General features: G+C 45.1%; 1 protein-coding gene across 1 annotated transcript in view; it reads left to right on the forward strand.

Moving 5' to 3' along the window:
• MTMR7 (myotubularin related protein 7) overlaps positions 1 to 19,024 on the forward strand; it is a 103,212-nt gene that overhangs the window by 75,732 nt on the left and 8,456 nt on the right. Inside the window, exons 8-10 of the mRNA XM_029935092.1 lie at positions 15,249 to 15,358; positions 15,795 to 15,920; positions 17,651 to 17,700. Coding sequence (XP_029790952.1) covers positions 15,249 to 15,358; positions 15,795 to 15,920; positions 17,651 to 17,700 — 286 coding nt within the window. The remainder of the gene's footprint in view (positions 1 to 15,248; positions 15,359 to 15,794; positions 15,921 to 17,650; positions 17,701 to 19,024) is intronic.

Genomic DNA, 19,024 nt, shown 5'->3' on the forward strand with positions numbered 1-19,024 from the left:
GGGGTCTTTTGTGGTTCCATATGAATTTGAGGATAGTTGTTCTAGCTTTGAAAAGAATGCTAGTGCAACTTGGATGGGGATTGCATTGAATGTGTAAATTGCTTTGGGTAATAATGACATTTTCACAATGTTTATTCTTCCAATCCATGAGCACGGAATGTTTTTCCATTTCTTTGTGTCTTCTTCAATTTCCTTCATAAGTCTTCTATAGTTTCCAGCATACAGGTCTTTTACATCTTTGGTTAGGTTTATTCCTAGGTATTTTATCGTTTTTCGTGCAATTGTGAATGGGATCAGTTTCTTGCTTTCTCTTTCTGTTGCTTCATTTTTAGTATATAAGAATGCAACTGATTTCTGTACGTTGACTTTGTATCCTGGTTGCAGATGTTTTAACCTTGGGCTTTTGAACGGTCAGAAGACAGCTCATCCTGCAGCTGAAAAAACGCACCACAGCCCCAGAGAACCTCTGTCTTATTTCCACATGAGAGTCTCCATGACTCGGGCCACAGTGGTGATCTCTGGGGCACGGCTGAGCTTCTGACTTCTGGAGATAATCACGGGCACTGGCTGTCCCTGCTATCAGCTGCGCTTTTTAGGTGTCGAGAAACTTGACTAGCTTCATACTGTTATTACGGGCATAGGCTGCCTTTCGTATGACGTCTGTTCATCACGATCAGACTCATTAAGAAACAGGTTGATATGCTACGTATTTTTCATGTAGTAATTTCCTAAGTTGACTTTTGAGAACGTACATTTTTTCCCCTGCAGAAAGTAGCTCTTTAGAGTTTTTATAACCTTTCACCTTGATTTTAGGTTTTATATTAGCATTTATTCGGTTTCTTGTCAGGAACTGTTTTTCCACCCTTATACCTATGGTCTGGCCCACTTCTTCCAAAGAACAAGCGAACCAGGGCGCCTGGGTGGCTCAGTCAGTTGAGCATCCGACTTCGGCTCAGGTCATGATCTCATGGTTCATGGATTTGAGCCCCACGTCAGGCTCTGTGCTGACAGCTCAGAGCCTGGAGCCTGCTTCGGATTCTGTGTCTCTTTCTCTCTGTGCCCCTCCCCTCTTCACTCTCTGTCTCTCAAAAAGAAATAAATGTAAAAAAAATTTTTTTTGTTAAAGAACAAGCAAAGCACCAGAGCCCTGGAGGGCGGTGTCCGTTTTAAGAGGAACCACGGTAATTTGACGGCCCCTCTTCAGCTCTCTGTCACCACAGTAAGCAAGGACAGCCTTCTGGATGACTTTCAGGGAACTTGACCAATGTTTGACTATCTGTTTTTACCAAGTAAATTATAAACCAATTGTGGAGGCTCAGCTGGTGAAATGATGCAATCAGACCCACCTTCTAAGGCTTTTCTGCTTCCAACAGCTGTCCTTGGCGTCAAAGAGTGGAAGCTTTGTGCTCTGGTCATTGGTCCGAAGAGGAATAGTGCATTTTGTTCATGGTTATTATTTCCTTTGATTTTTTTTTTTTTAACCACTGTTCATTAAACTTATCAGAATAGATTTGAATAATGGAAAAGAAAAAATGTTCGTATTCTGGCTGCTATGTGAGCAAGGGCTGCAGGATATTTCATCAGAAACTGAAATTCAGGACCAAGTTCATATCTGGTATAGGTCCATTTATAGAGCTCATTTAATTTTAACTTTTTGAATTTTAAGTTTTAAACCAGACTTATTTTGCAGTATTCATATCTCCCAATGAGGTACTAATGATGCCTTCTAGTTATGAAGTAATTTTGTAATTTATTGTTTTCTACAGTGCCTTCCCTTTGGATGATTTGGGTAATGTTTTTCCTTCAGATAATGAGAGGGTAGATGCTCTATATTTTTTATTATTAAAAAATTTTTATGTTTATTTAATTTAGAGACAGCCAGCCAGCCAGAGCCCAACTGGGGGAGGGGCAGAGAGAGAGGGAGACACAGAAACCGAAGCAGGCTCCAGGCTCTGAGCTGTCAGCACAGAGCCCGACATGGGGCTCAGTCCCCCAGAACAAGATCATGACCTGAGCTGAAGTTGGAAGCTCAACTGAGTGGGCCACCCAGGCTCTTCTATTTTCTTTTTCCTTTTAAATTGGAGCAGTTAGTGAAATGCCTACATTTCTTTGCCATGTGGACCTCTACCTATGCTTTTCACAATAGGGCAGGTGATTTTTTCAAGGCGTGCCCCTCTCTAGTTCTAGAGTCTGGTATATTACATTTAAAATATTTTTATATTACATATTTAATTTAAAAGTTTTTGAAAACACACCCTTTCCAGAACCATATCACAAAGCAGCATTTGCGCCTCGTACTTTCCATCATGTTAGCGGAATTCTCATTGAGTTGTGCTGGCGTCAGACAGGCTCCCAGAAAACACCATACATGGTGACAGTGTTGTAACATTTATGGAGTGATTATGTAATGGACACCGTTTTGATTGCTCAGATGTATTTATTCAGGTAGTCCTGATGCACCCTAGTAGCTGTTCTTAATATCCCTATTTTACAGATGAGGAAACTGAGGTACGCAGGCTAGGAAACCCATGCACACTCATTACTGTAGATGGTAGAACCAAGATTTTCACTTAATTAGTAGGAATCCAGATGCTACACTCTTAACACTTGGCTTTATGGCCTTTGTAGGTAGCAGGTTGGGTACAAAGTGCCCTGGCCTATGAGTCTGAAGATCTTGGACTTGGTTCTGCCTTTAGTCTCTGAATAAACTTGAACAAATCTCATTTCCTATGTTTATAAAACAATGTGAGCAATGCATCGTCTCTAACTTACAGATTTATTGAAAAGATTCCTGGCAAACTCTGAAGTGCTTTCCAGTGGGAGGTGCGTTATGCTTTCTCACGGGAAGCAGTACTGCACTTTAAAGTATGTTCTGAATATAATGGATAGGTCAATGGGCTCCAGATTAATTCCGCCAACCACACTAATACTTGATAGGTCCCAGGCCTTTTCATGGGTAACTTTTCTCAGTTTTTTAATTCAGGAGATATGGAGTGAGTAAGATGGCATGGAGGCAAGAGCCTTGTGATAGAGTCTGTGTCCACTCAGCAAAAGGTCATCAGAAATCATTTACTAAGCCACCTGTCAGGTCTGTTATACACGTTTTCTCAGCAAATGTATTTAGCAGAGCTGCAAACAGGCCGATGGCAGGTCAGACGGGAATGGGACCGGAGCACAGGCGGAAAGGCCCAGCGCCCGCTCCACGGTCCGGGCACTGCTGCCGTGAAGGGCTGCTTGAAGTGGGCCCAGTCAGTTCAGCTTAAAGGGTTGGCATCTTTTTAGCAGGCCCCAATGTAACCACTTTTGTCATATTCCCCGGAATTGTGGGCATTCCTGGTGGAGAGAGTTTTGTGGCAAAGTCAGGTGGCCCCACAGACCACATCTGATCTGTGCTCCTGTGTGAAGGCTCCGCGGCTGATTATTCAGAACCTCCACCAGGGGTAGAAGGGATGGTGGAAAGCAGAGAACTCCGAGTACGTCATGGGAGGCAGTGGGTGCTGCGCTGGCCCCCCTGCTGGGTGGCCGTGGACACACGGGGTCTAGCGGGAGCAGTCCCCAACGCCCCCAGCTCCGGCTCCATGAGCTGCTTCTCTCTGCTCACAGCTCCGGTCGTGGCTCTCAGTTCAAGTGTCCCTTTTGTTTGAGTTCTTCACCTCATGTCTGTGTGAGGTGATGGCTGGTTCACCCTGAAGAAGTGGGGCGGTTTAACCCTTTACAGGCATACAGATTTAAATGTAAGTGAGATTTAAAGTTAAATGTACAATTTAATGTGCACTTTGAAGCATTTGCTTTTGTTTACAAGTTTATGCCTACAAGTTTATGAGGTTGTATCAGATATGAGCTAATTAAAAGGCTATTAAATGTTAAAACTTTTTTCGGTTCTCTGTATTTTGACTTTTTACCATTATTAGCTTCCTCAGTTACTAACCCGTTAGATGAGACAGCCAACAGGAGCCGTCTGGAAATCACAATGGAGCAGGAAGGCATGGGTTTCCACACAGAAAACCGGATTTCTCATTAGAGTGGAATTAGATGGCTTCACATAAGGCTTTTCCAAGAGTGCGGCGCACGACCAGCAGGACTCTGTCAGGCTTTGCTTGTCATCAGTTCATGGTCACTTGGAGGAAAGAAATGGATCAGGAGCATGTACCTTGCTCTCTGTGGTATAGTAAAAGGACGCAAAGTGTGGCTGATAGCGTGCTGCCTGGTATCAGCTAATCTGGACAGCAATATCCTAAGCCCTAAGGTACGGAGGAAAGAGCGTGCCCCCCGCGGGGTGGGGGAGGTGGAATGTGCTGTCCGCTGAGCCCCAGCTCAATTATGTACTGGCTGTGTAACCATGGATGATGACTTAGTAAACTTCTTTAAGCCACCTTTCCAGTCTGCAAATTGGGAGTAAATAATACCCTGTAGGGAAGATAATGGAGGTAGAGTACCAGGCCCAATACCTGGGTACCGTGTGAACGAGAAAAGTCGACGCTCCCATAGTGATCTCAGACGCCCGTCTGTACATCGCAGGGTTATTGAGTTTTCTACATGCTGGGCATGGGAGAGAAAAATGCTTCATTCATTAATACAGAATGAAGTACTGATTTTGATGTAGGATAAATATCGTGGGCAGGAAGAAAAGATGATGCCTGTGACTGAGGGCTATCTGTGGGGAAGTCAGGTGGTTGAATGTTTTAACTGGGTGTCAAAGCCAAAGACTTCACGTCTGGATGACACCGTCAAGGAGAAGACGAGAGAAAATAAAGCGATTTAAGGAGAGAATAGTGGCTATTTTTATCCTAGGTTTTATCGTGACGTTCACGGAGACACTTCAGAGATTAACTTCACCCTCGGAACCGTTGTTGTCTACTTTGTTAGTCGTGACGGCTGGGTTTTGGACAACTAGGACATTGACAAAAGGAATGCTTGTAGGAGACGGTGCCTTCCATGCAACTAAATATAGACCTGACTAATTTTAGAGTCCTGGTGAGCTGTCGTTGGAATTTGGCAATTCAGGAGGTCCTTGCCAGGGACAGGGAGGTCTGAGCCTTGGTGAGAACGTTGGCGCCGGCAGCCTTGTCAGCGGGTGTGACGAGCGTGGAGCGGGTCCCCATCGCTACCTCTCCAGCCGCATACGCCACTTCATTCACCACTTCCTTGCTGTCCCCATCTTAATCTCACGGGATTCCTGGGCCTGCTCTCCAGGGCCGCGCACTGACAATTTATATCCACCCTGACTTCCGGCCTCTCCCCATTTTCTCCCAGTCGAGACTTCTCTATTTCCATTTGCTTTAAGTTTCCTATTTAGATGTTAAGCCTCACCTTCAGCTACGTTCCTGTTCATCCTGGCTCAGTTTGCATACTGACCTGATATATTGTCTATTTGTAGCGGAAAAGAAAATAGGGAAATTGGAGTCCAGGGGACTCGATTCCCATCACAGTGTACTCACTGTGCCAGTAGTGTGGGAACCTGGTCCTCTTCTAGAAGCTGAGATAATTAGATCTGCTGTCATGGCAGCTTGTGTCACTTCATGGAGACATAACTACAAGCCCCAGGCCTTACATATGGTAGATGTAGTATAAATGGGCACGTGTATTTTTGTATTTATTTGCCACAAATTGTGTTTTTAGACACAGAATTCACTTGCAAAGCTAATAAATGCATTTTTTGGTGACCCTGCTGCTTGATTTCCCTTAGGCCAATGGTAATTAGTGTTACGGGAGTGTATGCGTGTGCACGTACATGGATTTGTACACCTATTCGTGTTTATTAGTCGCTGGACCCTCACATACTCACACACGTGTGCTCCTGTATCCTCTTTGCTACGAATTCAGGCAGAGCTTACAGGTACACAGATTTAAGGCTTGACTATCTTACCAATTTATATTATCATCTAATACTTAAAAAAACCAAACAAGGCTATACAAACATGGCTTTCATGATATTGTATAGTGATTCCAGAAAGCAGCATCATGCACAAGGCTGGAACCGTTTTAAGGCAGAGTCACGAATCTTGTTGGTGTCCTGTAGAGAAGCTAAAATACGAGGTCTCCAGTGAACATAATGTTCTCTATAAAGAGCACCCGTGTCACTTGGCCTGGGTAGGAAGGAGCATACCACTAACACCAGTAGGTTGAACACAATTCCTGCAGCCCTCAGAGGTTATCCTGGCTCACCATGGTGGGCTCTAAGGAAAAGGCAGACTATAAAACCGGCTTCACCAAACATTTCCCTTCCGCAGGCCATCGTTAAGTCCTCTTGGAATAGTTTCACCCCCTGGGATTTTCTGTGAAGGCAGATGGTTACTGTTTTGCCAGTTCATTGAATTAAAAAAAATTTTTTTTAATGTTTTCATTTTTGAGAGACAGAGAGAGACAGTGTGAGCAGGGAAGGGTCAGAGAGAGAAGGAGACACAGAATCCAAAGCAGGCTCCAGGCTCTGAGCTGTCAGCACAGGGCTTGAACCCACGAACCGTGAGATCCTGACCTGAGACAAAGTCAGACGCTTAACTAAGCCACCCAGGCGCCCCGCCAGTTCACTGAAGATCAGTTCAGTGGGCTTGTCTTTCGACTCTAAAGCTGGGGAGGGACAAATCAAACACCAGCAGGACTCAGGTGGCTGTAAGGCTGATGTGTACACTTGGACTTTAGATCAAGGAGACGAGAATGACCAGCACTCGGCAGGGTTCAAACAGAGACTGTCTTTGCGACCTCGCAGGTCCCACCCAGCATCCATGCTCGGAGACATGAGATTGGTGCTAGGAAATTTCTAAGGAAGATCATCTAAGGCTTATTTTCTTCCAAGTAAAAATTCCTCATTTCCAGGTCCTATAATTATATATCGTTTCTTGCTTTTAGTGTTGTTTATGTATGTTCGTGGGATACGGAGGCCCCGTTATGTAAAACAAACACTGTGAGCCCTGGGGATTAAGCTCCCGGTAAGAGGACAGTTCTCTGCGATCTGACACATGCCTCTGATGTCAGCTGCACTGAACTTCGTTCAGCCAAATGGTTTCTCAATATTGGCTCGGGTTTGGCAACAAGAATGAACAAAGCAGCATTTTGCCTTATCTTGAGTTTGCCCCAACAAGCCGCCAGTTTTGTATTGAAAATGCAGGCCCGGATCCTCTTCTTCTCCAGCGTCCCCCCGTCTGTCCATGTGTATTAATCATCGGCAGAGCTCATGGCGTTGACCCTGCCGCTCGGCATTCGGTGGGCGAACACTCTGCCGGCACTTACCTTGTTTGCTTGCGGTTATTTTACTGAGCGTGTGCAGTTTTTAATGTTCCTGAGAGCAGAAATGGTAGGCAAGGAGCCATTCTCTGCCGGGAAGGAAGGAGCTGACCTGGCAGGAGACAGCAGCTTGTCCCCTTGCTGAGTGAGCTAAATGGAACATTCTCTCTGGGCAGTCCGGTGTAGGGCCTTGTTTCCGTGAGCTGTCTGTTCCTCTCTTGCTTTTGGCGCAGACCGTCTCCAGGTTAGCTGGAAAGCCTGGTGTCATTATTTTTAAACTTGCTGTCATTTCCATGCCTTGTGGGAAGAGAAGGTGAGAAGGATCATTTGTTCTTGGGCTGAGCCTCAGGGTTTGGACGCCAAGACATCTTTCATGTTCCCTGGACTCTTTGAAATAAATGGGAATGCCAAGTAGCCCTAAGCCCTACTATAGTAACGACCGACCGAACCTTTGGCCTAGTTAGTGAAAAGAAAAAAAAAAAAACCAACATAGAGTTTGCAAGGTAATGTTATCTTGTGGAAGATTTAAAAGAATCGGTGGAGTCCTTAGACTCTACGTGGTGGAATGTGTGCATTTGAGGATTAAGTTGAACACTTTGGGTCATGGCCTGAGGTTAAACAGAAAGACCAAAGAGCAGGCGTCCCTGGGAGTGGCTAGAGGTCCCAGAGAGCGCTGGAATTTCGCTTCCCACTGGGCTCAGTGCACTGGCACGGGTGAGGCTGCCCCCTGCAGGAACCGAGCGGTACTGCTGGGCACGGTCACGCTGGAGGGAAGGCAGGGCTTGCTCCCTTTGAAGGAGAGGCTGGCCATCTGCCTCTGCGTCAGATTCCACAGTCCGTCTTCACCTTGGCTACACACACCTGAGTTCGCGGGGAGATTTACAGGGTGCGCCCTGGCTGGCTTGCTTTACGGCATCGACTGTGACGTGTGTGTGCTCTCCTCCTAAAACTGCCTGATGTGCTCCTTGGCCCAGGCTTGAAGCCATCTGTCCTTTGCCACCTCCGCTTCCTAATAGCCCTTTAGCTGACTGTATAAAAGACAAGCACACCCTTGACCACATCCTCAGTCTTATCCGATGTCTTATTCTAGGTTGCATGAGGGAATCCATAATTTAAAACATTATTGCAGAGATACCTGTGCAAAAACATTTGGAGACCGCTAATCAGGGTCATCTTCTTGACCACTCTAAATTACTGCTGTCCCAGACCAGCGTAATGGAAGGCACAGGTGTGGACAACGCTGGCCATTTTTCTTTTTCTAGGGCTGCATTAAAAAAGGTGAAAGGAAATGAATTTTCAGAATACACTTGTATTTAACTCAATATATCCAAAATATTACTCCAACATGTAAACATTACAAAAACTATTAGGTTTTTTTTCATACTAAGTTTTTTGACATTTAGGATATACTTTGCACTCACAGGATACCTCAGTCCAGACTTGCCACATTTCAGATATCCAACAGCTCCACGTGACTAGTGTCTGCACTGGATGGTATGGTTCTAAGTGATAAAGTGTGAGTCACCTTTAAGTTGATAGTGCGGGCGCCCAGGAGCATTTAGGGCGGTTCATGTTTAAATAGAACTGAGGTCGATAGACATTGCTTCAGAGCATGGACTTTGGAGCCAGATTGAATCCCAGCCTCACTGTTTATCAGCCGATGACCTTGGACAAATTACTTAACCTCTTTTTGCATTGGTTTCCACTTTTATAAAATAAAGATAATAATACTTCCTTCTATGATTGTTATGAGGATTAACAAGCTATTGTATATAAAACGTGAAAAATGTCTGGCATCTGGTAAGTGCTTATTTAAGTTTTGCTCTTATTATTAATAGCAATAGTACTAGGTCTAGTTAAACCCAAGGCAGCTGTGGTGTGGTGGCAGAAACTCAAGGCTTATTTATCACAAGACTTGTGTTCTTCTCCCATTGATCACTTTGTTTTCTAACCTTTTAAAAAAAAACTTTTTTTAATGTTTACTTATTTTTGAGAGAGGGAGAAAGAGCAAGAGCCAGGGGAGGGGCCGAGAGAGAGGGAGACACAGAATCCAAAGCAGGCTCCAGGCGCTGACCTGTCGGCACAGAACCTGACACAGGACTCGAACTCACGAACATTGAGATCATGACCTGAGCTGAAGTCAGAGTATTCTAACCTTTCAGCCTAAGCTCTGAGATTTGAGTTTGAATGAGTTTGTGTTTCCTACCAGTCAGGACACCAGGCTGGATGAACAAATCATAAAGCATGTATCATAGCTCCCATTTTTGAATCTTCTGTTTCCTTGTATAATTTATATGTATTATCTTTTCGCACCCTTCAAGTAGCTCTTCGAGGAAGGTGTTGTATCCCCATCGTGCACTTGAGCAAATCAAGGCTCGGTAACCAGCCCGGGTTGCGTTGTTGGGCAGAGCTGGAATCTGAACGTTAGCTTGGACTCTGAAGCCCACGGCTTGGAACAGTACCACATGCTGCTGCCCACACACCTCGTGATGATTACTAACATGCACGGGTTAGTTCGCATAAGTGAAACGTGGAGGCTTTCCCATTTCCCCAAGATAGCAAATTAAGCTAATATGAGATACCCTCTGATAAGAACATCTAGAAATGCCAGATCAACAGAGCAACCATTTACGTCAATGAACAGTCGAACTTGTAAGAAAGAAGAGGAGTAAGCTCCCAGGTAGGCAAGACCACAGGAGGTAGCACTGCACGTCCGCTCGGAAGGCTGTGATCAGAGACCCGTGGTGACCAGTGTTGGTGAGAATGTGGGGACATCAGAACTCTCTTCACTGCAGGTGGGAATGTAACACAGTGCAGCTGCTGTGGAAAATAGTTCTTCTGGCATTTTCTCAAGTGGTTAAACCTGGAGTTACGGAGTGCTGCGGCAAGTCCACTCGTAGGTATGTTGCCATGAGAGATGAAACATATTTCCACATGAAACTTGAATGTGAATGTTCAGAGGAGCATTATTCATAATAGCCCAGAAGTAGAAATAGCCCAAATGTCCATCAGCTGATGAACGGATTAAAAAAGTAGTGTATCCATCCAGTGACATATTTGGCCTTAAAAAGGAATGGAGTACTTAATGTATGAACCTTGGAAACCTACTAAGGAAGAAGCTACTCACAATGAACCACATATTGTATGATCTCGTTTATATGAAGTATCTGGAATATGCAAATCTTTCCAGAAAGACAGTAGATTAGCGGTTGTCTAGGGCTGGGGGAAATGGTGACTGCTAATGGGTAGGAGGATTCTTTCAGGGGTGATGAAAACATTCTGGAATTGATTATGGTGATGGATATACTAAAAGTCATCATACACTTTGAGTGAATTTTAAGTTAAATTCTATTACAAAGAGAATTTAAGAAAGAAAAGAAAGAAGATATTTCCAGGTGCCAGAAGGAAAGGGTGGGCGTGGGGAGCCATCCGTTTTAGTGTTGTGGGAGCCTTCCATCCTCCTGTTCCCCTTCAAATGCGTAGAACCTTGGGTTGTGAGTAACTTGTTTTGCAAGTGGTCCCCAAGACGAGCGAACATTTGTAACACATTTTAACTTGGTAAACAAGCAGAGTCTTGCACTACGAGTGGTCACAGGATCACAACTGAGCCAGTGGTTCCTGAAATTCATTTTGTTATATGACTGCTCAGGATTACCTGTTTCTTGAACAAATTATGCTCGCAAAGCAAGGTTTTACTGTATATTAAACTGTTCTGCTGTATCATATTCTTGGGGGTGCTAATCCTGTATCTTTTTTCTCAGACCCTTTGTTACCTGAGAACACTGTTCCTCGGTGTTTTGTAATTTTTTATCGTATACTCATCTTCAGTGAAGATTATCTGTGGGATTCCACAGAATTATGGAAGTGTTGCTCCTGAGCAGTTTTTGGTTTGCTTCTGCCACTTCCTGTAAGACGCCAGCCCAAATATGAAAATTTATCAACGAGGGGATCCTGCATATAAGGAAAATATCATTTTGGATCCCAGACATGTATGAGACTAGACATAGGGATTCAACATCTCAGGACAGTTTTTTTTCCTCCCTTGGGATAAATTTATATTTTCCTCATGTGGAGTCCAGGTAGCCTGGTCATCATCCCACGTCCACAAAGTAGATTATTTTTAATGGCTCAGTCCCAAGCCCTGTCCAGAACACAGACCCAGAACTTGATCTTGCCTCTGTTCTAGTCATTACTTGGCATCCTGATGCATGTAGTCACAGGCTTTCCCCCAACTGCCACTAAAAATGATAAAGAAATGGTAAAAAAAAAAAAAAAAAAAAGGCAAAGACATGAAAGAGTGAGACAGTGGGAGAAGGTAAGAGGAGGTGGCAGCAAAAAAAATTTCAACACAAAAAAATTTCAACACTGGATGACTAATCACTGGTTAACCAACTAGAGAAAGGCTGAAATTTATGGTGGGAGCGGCGAGAAACAGGAGCAAGCCACAAGTTCCTGCGGACCCTCAGAAAGCTCCAGAATGAGACACAGCTTCCTCTGCACGTCTGTTCTTAGGCACCCAGCCTCCTCTCTCACCTGTGCTACCCACTGAAGGCTCTTCCCTCACCTTCACAAGGGAAGATTAGTGATGAACTTTCTGGAAACGTTAACTAGAGAGACTCTGGGCTCATGGACGGCAGGCATAGATGGCTGGAAGGGCAGGGAAGAGCAGGCCAAAAAAGGGGAACCGAGTAAATGTCTGTGTGTGGAAGAAGACCCGTGTTTCTCCTTGCGGCTCTGTTCTGGGCATCCAGTCTTACGGAGTCACTCAGATATCTGAAAGTCCTTTCCTCGGGTCTGCAGCCATCCCAAGAGAAAGGACTTGCTGATCCTGACGTTTGGGGGTTCAGACGGCCAGATCTCACACGGCAAAGCCCCGCAGCTAAGAGGCCTGCTCGTGCACCCAGCACGTCCAGTCACCTGTTAGTGCCCTGTGCTTACATATGAATGGACAGAGATCACCAGGCACTTGAGGAAAGCCCACCATGGGAGACACAGACCCTGTGCATGCTCGCACGCACGTACATGCACAAACAAGGGAGTGAACAGAGTGAATCTAGAAAAAAAAAGACTAATCCAGAGAGTAGAAACGATGAAAACAAACCAAAAACTGCCATTGATCCCCATAGAGAAATAACACTGGCCGACCTGGACCTGAAAGCATTGGCAATCCCAGCTGTTGGCTAGGATGGGGGAGGGATTCTCCCGCCCTGCTGCTGAGGACGCAGACTGCGGAAGTCCCTCTGGAGAGTGGTTTGGTTATATGCGGTAGGACCCTATGACCCAGCCCGTTTCACTTTCTGCAATGCAGGTACAGGGAGATTTTTCACAGGGAAATAGTAGACTGATACCTTTTGAGGCACTGTTTGTAAATACTGAAAAAGAGGAAACTACTAACAAGAGTAAGGGAATGGATGCATAATCTGAGATGTAGTCAGAGTGGAGTGTTATATATAATTGTCAACTGTGTGAAATCCACTTACAGATGGATGTTGAAAAAATAAAATGTTGGATTAAAAAAACCAAGTTGCAAAAGGCTAGAAGTATGAGTGAGGATAATTCATAGTCATGAGGGCTAACAAACAGCAAATAAAATAACTCTCTGATGCAGGGCTCTGAGCCCCACTTTACAGCTGAGGAGACTGAGGCACAGGGAGGCTATGGAAGGTGTCCAAGGTCACACAGCTAGTACGTAAGTAGTGAAGGGGTATAAAGCTCCGTGGCAGTGTTCATGGACTTAAGGCAGAAGAGCAGGATGACATAGGAACATGGGACTTTATTTGTGGCATTTTTTTCTAAGAAAGATCTGAAATAATTGTGACCAGTTGGGGGTCTGCTACATCGTTTAAAAATCTTTCCTATGTTGGGGCGCCTGGGTGGGTCAGTAGGTTGGACATCAACTCTTGATTTTGGCATGATCTCACGGTTTGTGGGATTGAGCCCCGTGTCAGGTTCTGTGCTGGTAGTGCAAAGCCCGCTTGAGATTCTCTTTCCTCTCTCTTTCTCTCAAAATAAATATTTAAAAAATCAGTCTTACAAAACATAAATCTATGTTCAGATATTTCCTAACTTAACACATTGTTAAGCTAAGGAGACCGTGACCTCGGAGAGAGCCTGTGGCAAGTGCCCAGGACCCCGGGGCCGACCCCCAGAACTACCAGTTCTGTGCATCAGTCTGTATTGTCACTGAGCTTCAGCAGAGTACCATTCCCTGTGCTGTTCTGCGTGTCCCTCCTCCCTGCTACTGGCAGCATGCTCTCCTGCGGGACAGGTGACATCAGCCGCAGAGATGGCATTGTAACCTCTGACAAAGGGAGAGCGCTTGGAGTCCGAGCAGTGACAGTGAGAACTCCAAGCTGCGTGTTAGGTGACCGGAGATGTGCTTCCGGCAGGAGTTGGGAATTCTGCCTAAATGTGTTTATAAAACGTTTTTCTTAAGTAGGGCCTTTTGATGGGAATTTTGATGTTATTTCTTTCATCATCGCTGTCATTTGTGACTCAGAATTTAAGTACTTGTGTGTGTTTTAACGTGGCTCTCAAATTGCAGGAATGAGAGTGAGCCGTCTGTTATGTGGCATATTTCAGGAAAGGACAGCCGGTAAACTAAATATTGTAGTTAATGGTTATCTGTATTCCAAGTGTGTAATACTTTGAAGAGTTAACAAAGTTGAATGCGGCAGGTTAGAGTTAGGACACTTAGATATAATGTAATACACCTTCCCTATTTTAAACAGGAAGAAATAGAGGCTCAAGAAGTGCAGTGACTGGCGCAGGACCATACAGCCACTTGCCGACAGCACGGGCTGGGGGTCAGGGCAGGAGAAAGGGCTCCCTGCTCCCTGCATGTGTCACTGCATCACGGAGCACAAAACAATAGACTTAAGCAAACAAACGTAAATCTATGGAACATGACTGGTCATTGATTGATTTATAGTATTCCTCAAAACGGCTTTCTAAGTATGAAACCCATAAACTTTGGAATATAATTATTTCTGACCCACAGAATACTAGCTCTAAGGCTTTCTCACGCATTGCGTTAACTAAAAGGTCAGCTCTAGAGATGAAATTGCTTGTGATAATTTTTAGGAGTGTTGTGATGCCCCCTTGGTTGTGTAAGTATAGACAGCAATGTCATTCCAGCTCAGCTTTGTTTTCAGTCCAGGGAAATCCCCTAACTTGATACTGGAGAAGCGGCTGAGAAGGACAGCTGCTCATTTTTTAAAAATTTCTTTTTTATTGTTTATTTTCTGAGAGACAGAAAGTACAAGCAGGGAAGGGGCAGGGAGAGGGAGACACAGAACCCGAAGCAGGCTCCAGGCTCTGAGCTGTCAGCACAGAGCCCCATGTGGGAATTGAACCCACAAACCATGAGATCATAACCTGAGCCGAAGTCAGATGCTTAACCAACTGAGCCACCCAGGGGCCCACAGGGCTTGAACTCACAACCCTGAGACCACAGCCTGAGCTAAGATCAAGAATCAGATGCTTATCTTACTGAGCCACTCCCAAGGCTTTACTCCCAGTGAGCGGCGGTGTTGGCAAAAGGAGTTGGAATGTTTCTTTTAAAGATATTTTGGATACTTCTGTTTTGTGTTTTCACAGTGGTCCTAAACCCAAGTGGTTGGGTACTGCGGAGCTCTAACAGGGTGGGTGCTGGGTGGTCCTTACAAGAATTTTCCTGTGTAGTGTGTGCATTCACGCACACCTTAGTGGCCCATGGCGACTCCCTGTCTCCTGGACATTTACTATGGTAACAGTCAATGATTTTCATTAATATTACTTGGATTTCAACTTTACAAATATAATACTTCTGAACAAATGCAGCATTCCCCGATGACCAGAGGAATGTAGAAGAGCTTTACTTGAAGTGGTTAAGTAGAATCCATTTTATTAAGTATGGGCATTTGTCTTGACTTAATTTCTTGCAGAAAATACTACAATGAAGGAACCAGTAACCAACTACCTGCAATATCAGATGTAAAATACGAAATTGCCTTTATTTTGCTTTCGTAACATGATTTATCTTGCAGTGTGTGAACTGAAGTCTCCCTCGATGAGTGACTTTCTGTGGGGACTGGAGAACTCTGGCTGGTTAAGGCACATTAAGGCCATCATGGATGCAGGAATCTTCATTGCAAAGGTGGGTGAGAGGGGCGGAGCAGCCAGCGGACTGGCGGGGGCTGCAGCGTGGGGAGCTGGCTTGGCCGGGCACAACGCTGGCCTCTTAGGATGTGATTTTGCAAAACAGGACAGTGCTTCGTGTTTCCCTTCTGGGAAATGATCGGGGCCGGGGACCGCGGCAGAATGTCAGTACTGGGCAGGTGTTCAGGTGGTGCCCAGAGGGGAGGGGAGGTGACCTCTGGGTGCGACGGGCAGGAAAAGCTTTGGTGGCCAGCCCCACACCAGCCCGTGCTCTCCCCTAACTGGATGGCGCATGAACATGAAACTAATGAGCCGTGTTCGGTTATGTGGGGTGTATTTTTCTTTTTTATTTCAGCTTTTTCTTTCTGTGGGTATAAAACGAAACCTAGTTCTGAGGAGACGTTTCTCCTGACTCTGCCGATCCCGTGTTTCAGGCGGTTTCGGAGGAGGGGGTGAGCGTGCTCGTGCACTGTTCCGACGGCTGGGACCGGACGGCGCAGGTGTGCTCGGTGGCCAGCCTCCTGCTGGACCCGCACTACCGGACCCTGAGGGGCTTCATGGTGAGTGCCGGGACCCGCCTGGTGTCACACGCAGGGGCGGACGGACAGCTTTCGGCAAATTTCCCCCCTCTCCTTGTTGTTCTTCTTAGTCCATCAGCAAGGTTAAAGGGGAAAAGGTGGGAAATGGTCTCAGAGTAAAGAAGGGAATCGAATTTCTGGGATATTGGGACCCATTCAAATTGGTGCGATTGAATGTGAATTTGGGGGTGAATATACAAGATATTTAGTAGTTTGCAAAATAGTGAGTTTTATATCCTCTTTGCTCATAAATAATTCAAGTTTGAGGTAACGTGTGTACATGTGATAACAGGAAACTTTTCAGAAAAAAAAATGATTGGAGAAAGCATTTTCTGTACTGTGCACACAAAAAGTCCTCGAGAGGAAAAACTGTTTTCATTGACTGCTTTTATTTTCCAGATAGTCCTTCACAGCTCTGGAGGAGAGTATTGAGAATTTCAGTGTTTTTGTATTCTTTGTTGAAATTATGAAGTCCATCCTTTCCTAGATTTTCACCTTTTCGGTGTGCATCACAGCGTGACATTGCGTCCAGGTGCAGAACGTTTGTGTGGTTGCCTGGAGTGGTGACGCTCCGGCCGAGGCGGAGCCCTTGTCTTCAGGTCACGGCAGGGGCTTCCTGGTGACTCGCACATCACCTGGTTCTTGCCTCTTGAGCCCTGATTTGGTAGAAAGTGCCCCAGGGGGCCCTGAGTCCACGCGGGGGTGAGATGCGGACAGAGGAGCCAGAATGTGTTACCAGTACTACTAGGTCCCCTTCACTGAGTCATTATCAGCCTGCACTCGGGGGACGGGAGAGAAGGGGGGGGAGGGTTTGCCTTCTGGGCTTTTGCTTCCGTTTTTGAAAGTGGCCGAGAACCTCCAGTGACCTGTGATAGCATTCAGACTTCAGGGATGCTCTGGCTTCGGACCCCTGTCCTGGGCCAGTGCTAGGATTCCTTCATTGCCATTAGGAGAGTGGAGGGTTTCTGGGTCTCACACTCCCTCACGCCATCCTCCACCACGAACTCTTTTTGGTTCTGCCCCATTAAATTTACATGTCGTCACGGGCAAACTTCGACCACTCCATATTGTTTTTAAGGGAAAGCTCTAGCCATTTTAGAGCATTGGTGATAGGATAGTTCTGTAATTTTTTTAAAAATCCAGCTAATTGGAGATTATAAACTCATGTTACCCCAACCCCAAAGCAGGGCTGAGACTCATCTATTATGTCCCAGACTCCCATCATTTTACAGTTTTTCTAAAGTGTAATAAAGATCACAAGAAAGTATTCCTAATCACCTCTTGTAAGGCTATTGGTATTGGATATCACACCTGACTCGTAATGGTGGAGACAGGCTTTGGTGTAGAAAGAGCGGGGTTAGGAGGTAGCACCAACCGCTTCCTACTAGTGTGATCTTGGGAGTATTTAACTTCTTTTTCAGTTTCGCCTTCTAAAAAACGAGTGATGATACTTGTCCCCCAACGAAATGAGATTGTGTGTGAAGTAGCACCAACAGCGCTTGTAGGAAGTGCCCACTGGTGCTGCTGCCACCTCTGCAAATGCCCATTCCCACTTATCTGCCCTCAGCACTGGGGGGTGAGTGCCCACTCGCGGGTTACCTGAGCACGGTGACTGCTCCAAGAACCTCTGAGTCCTTCAGCACTGTTGGTTGGGGTCTCTTATTTTGCCTTGTTTGCTTCTCTCTATGATACTTATATTCTCTTTCGTGTAGGTATTAATCGAAAAGGACTGGATTTCCTTTGGTCATAAGTTTAATCACAGGTAAAAAAAAATCTGTTGTTTTGAATGTTTAGAATAGAAAAAATTGTTTCTGAAGTTTTCATTTGAGTGGGGCGGGGAATAGCCTTATTTTAAAAGTTTCTTTGTGGCTGTTAATTCAAAAAGTTAAAGTTCTATTGTATACACTGTATCACAGAAAAAGGACGTTCTGAGCACAGCACTCTCCTACCTACTTGCTGGGCAGAACTCACGAATGTGAACTCGCTGCAGAAAAGGCAGAACACTTCTTTAGTCGCTGACCCAGAAAGGAAGAGCTCTCCCCTCCTCCTACTCCATACATGTGACTTACTAGACCATTGTCTTCAAAGTGCACCCATTCACTCTGAGCTGGAAGACGTGAAGTGTCTATGCAGTCTCTCTGACCTTTCACACTAGCACCTGGATTGGGCCTGTCCTGAGTCATTTATGTCACAGGTGAAGTTTGTCCCCGACGTCTGTCCCAGGTTTTGGAGCCAGACGGATCCGGCCCCACACCCCAGGCGGTGGTAGTGCTAGGTCTCCTGTCTGTGCAATGGGGACAGAGTCCCTGTTCCATAGGGTACAGCAGGCTTTTAAAAAAGTGCATGTGACTGGTCTAGCCCTCGTGTAACCAAGCTTTCAGGAAACAGAAGCTGCTGTTTCTAGAGCCACCAGTGTCCTTTTGGTTAGTGCTGGTAATGCCTGATGTTTAGTCTCTGAATGTTGAATGTTGTCGCTGGTCTTTTGGTGCTAAAAGTTAAATTTTAGGCAACATGATAAAAATAAGTTAGATATTTTTGACATACATTTTTATTTCAATGTGTTTTCCTTACATAAATTCTAACTTCATGGAACTACCCATATTTAATTTTCTCATTTTTGCATTTGCATTCATTCTGTGGTTTTCTGGAATTCTATTTTTGTAATTATTTCTCCAGGAATGCACAATGAATCTGTATTACAAAAGAGAAAATTAAAGCCCCCAACATTTAAGTAACTTTTGTTTTTTTTAAGTAGGTGCCAAGCCCAATGTGGTCATGAACTCATGACCCTGGTGAAGAGCACATGCTCTAGAGACTGAGTCAGCCAGGTGCCCCTAAAGTAACCTTTATAAGATCACGCTGTTATTTTCAGTTTTGGGGTTGTTATTTTCTAGGCAGTTAGCATCTTTTGAGACAGAAGATATGGACAGAAAGAAGGTGGAAACGGCTGAAGACTATCTGTTTTAAGAGGAAAAAATATTCAGGCACCCCACCCCCTTTTTCAGTGTTTATTCTTGAGAGAGAGAGAGACAGAGCACAAGCAGAGGAGGGGCAGAGAGAGAGGGAAACACTGAATCCAAAGCAGG

The sequence above is a fragment of the Suricata suricatta genome, chromosome 1, assembly GCF_006229205.1.
Source record: "Suricata suricatta isolate VVHF042 chromosome 1, meerkat_22Aug2017_6uvM2_HiC, whole genome shotgun sequence".
In the NCBI taxonomy this organism is placed as follows: domain Eukaryota; kingdom Metazoa; phylum Chordata; class Mammalia; order Carnivora; family Herpestidae; genus Suricata; species Suricata suricatta.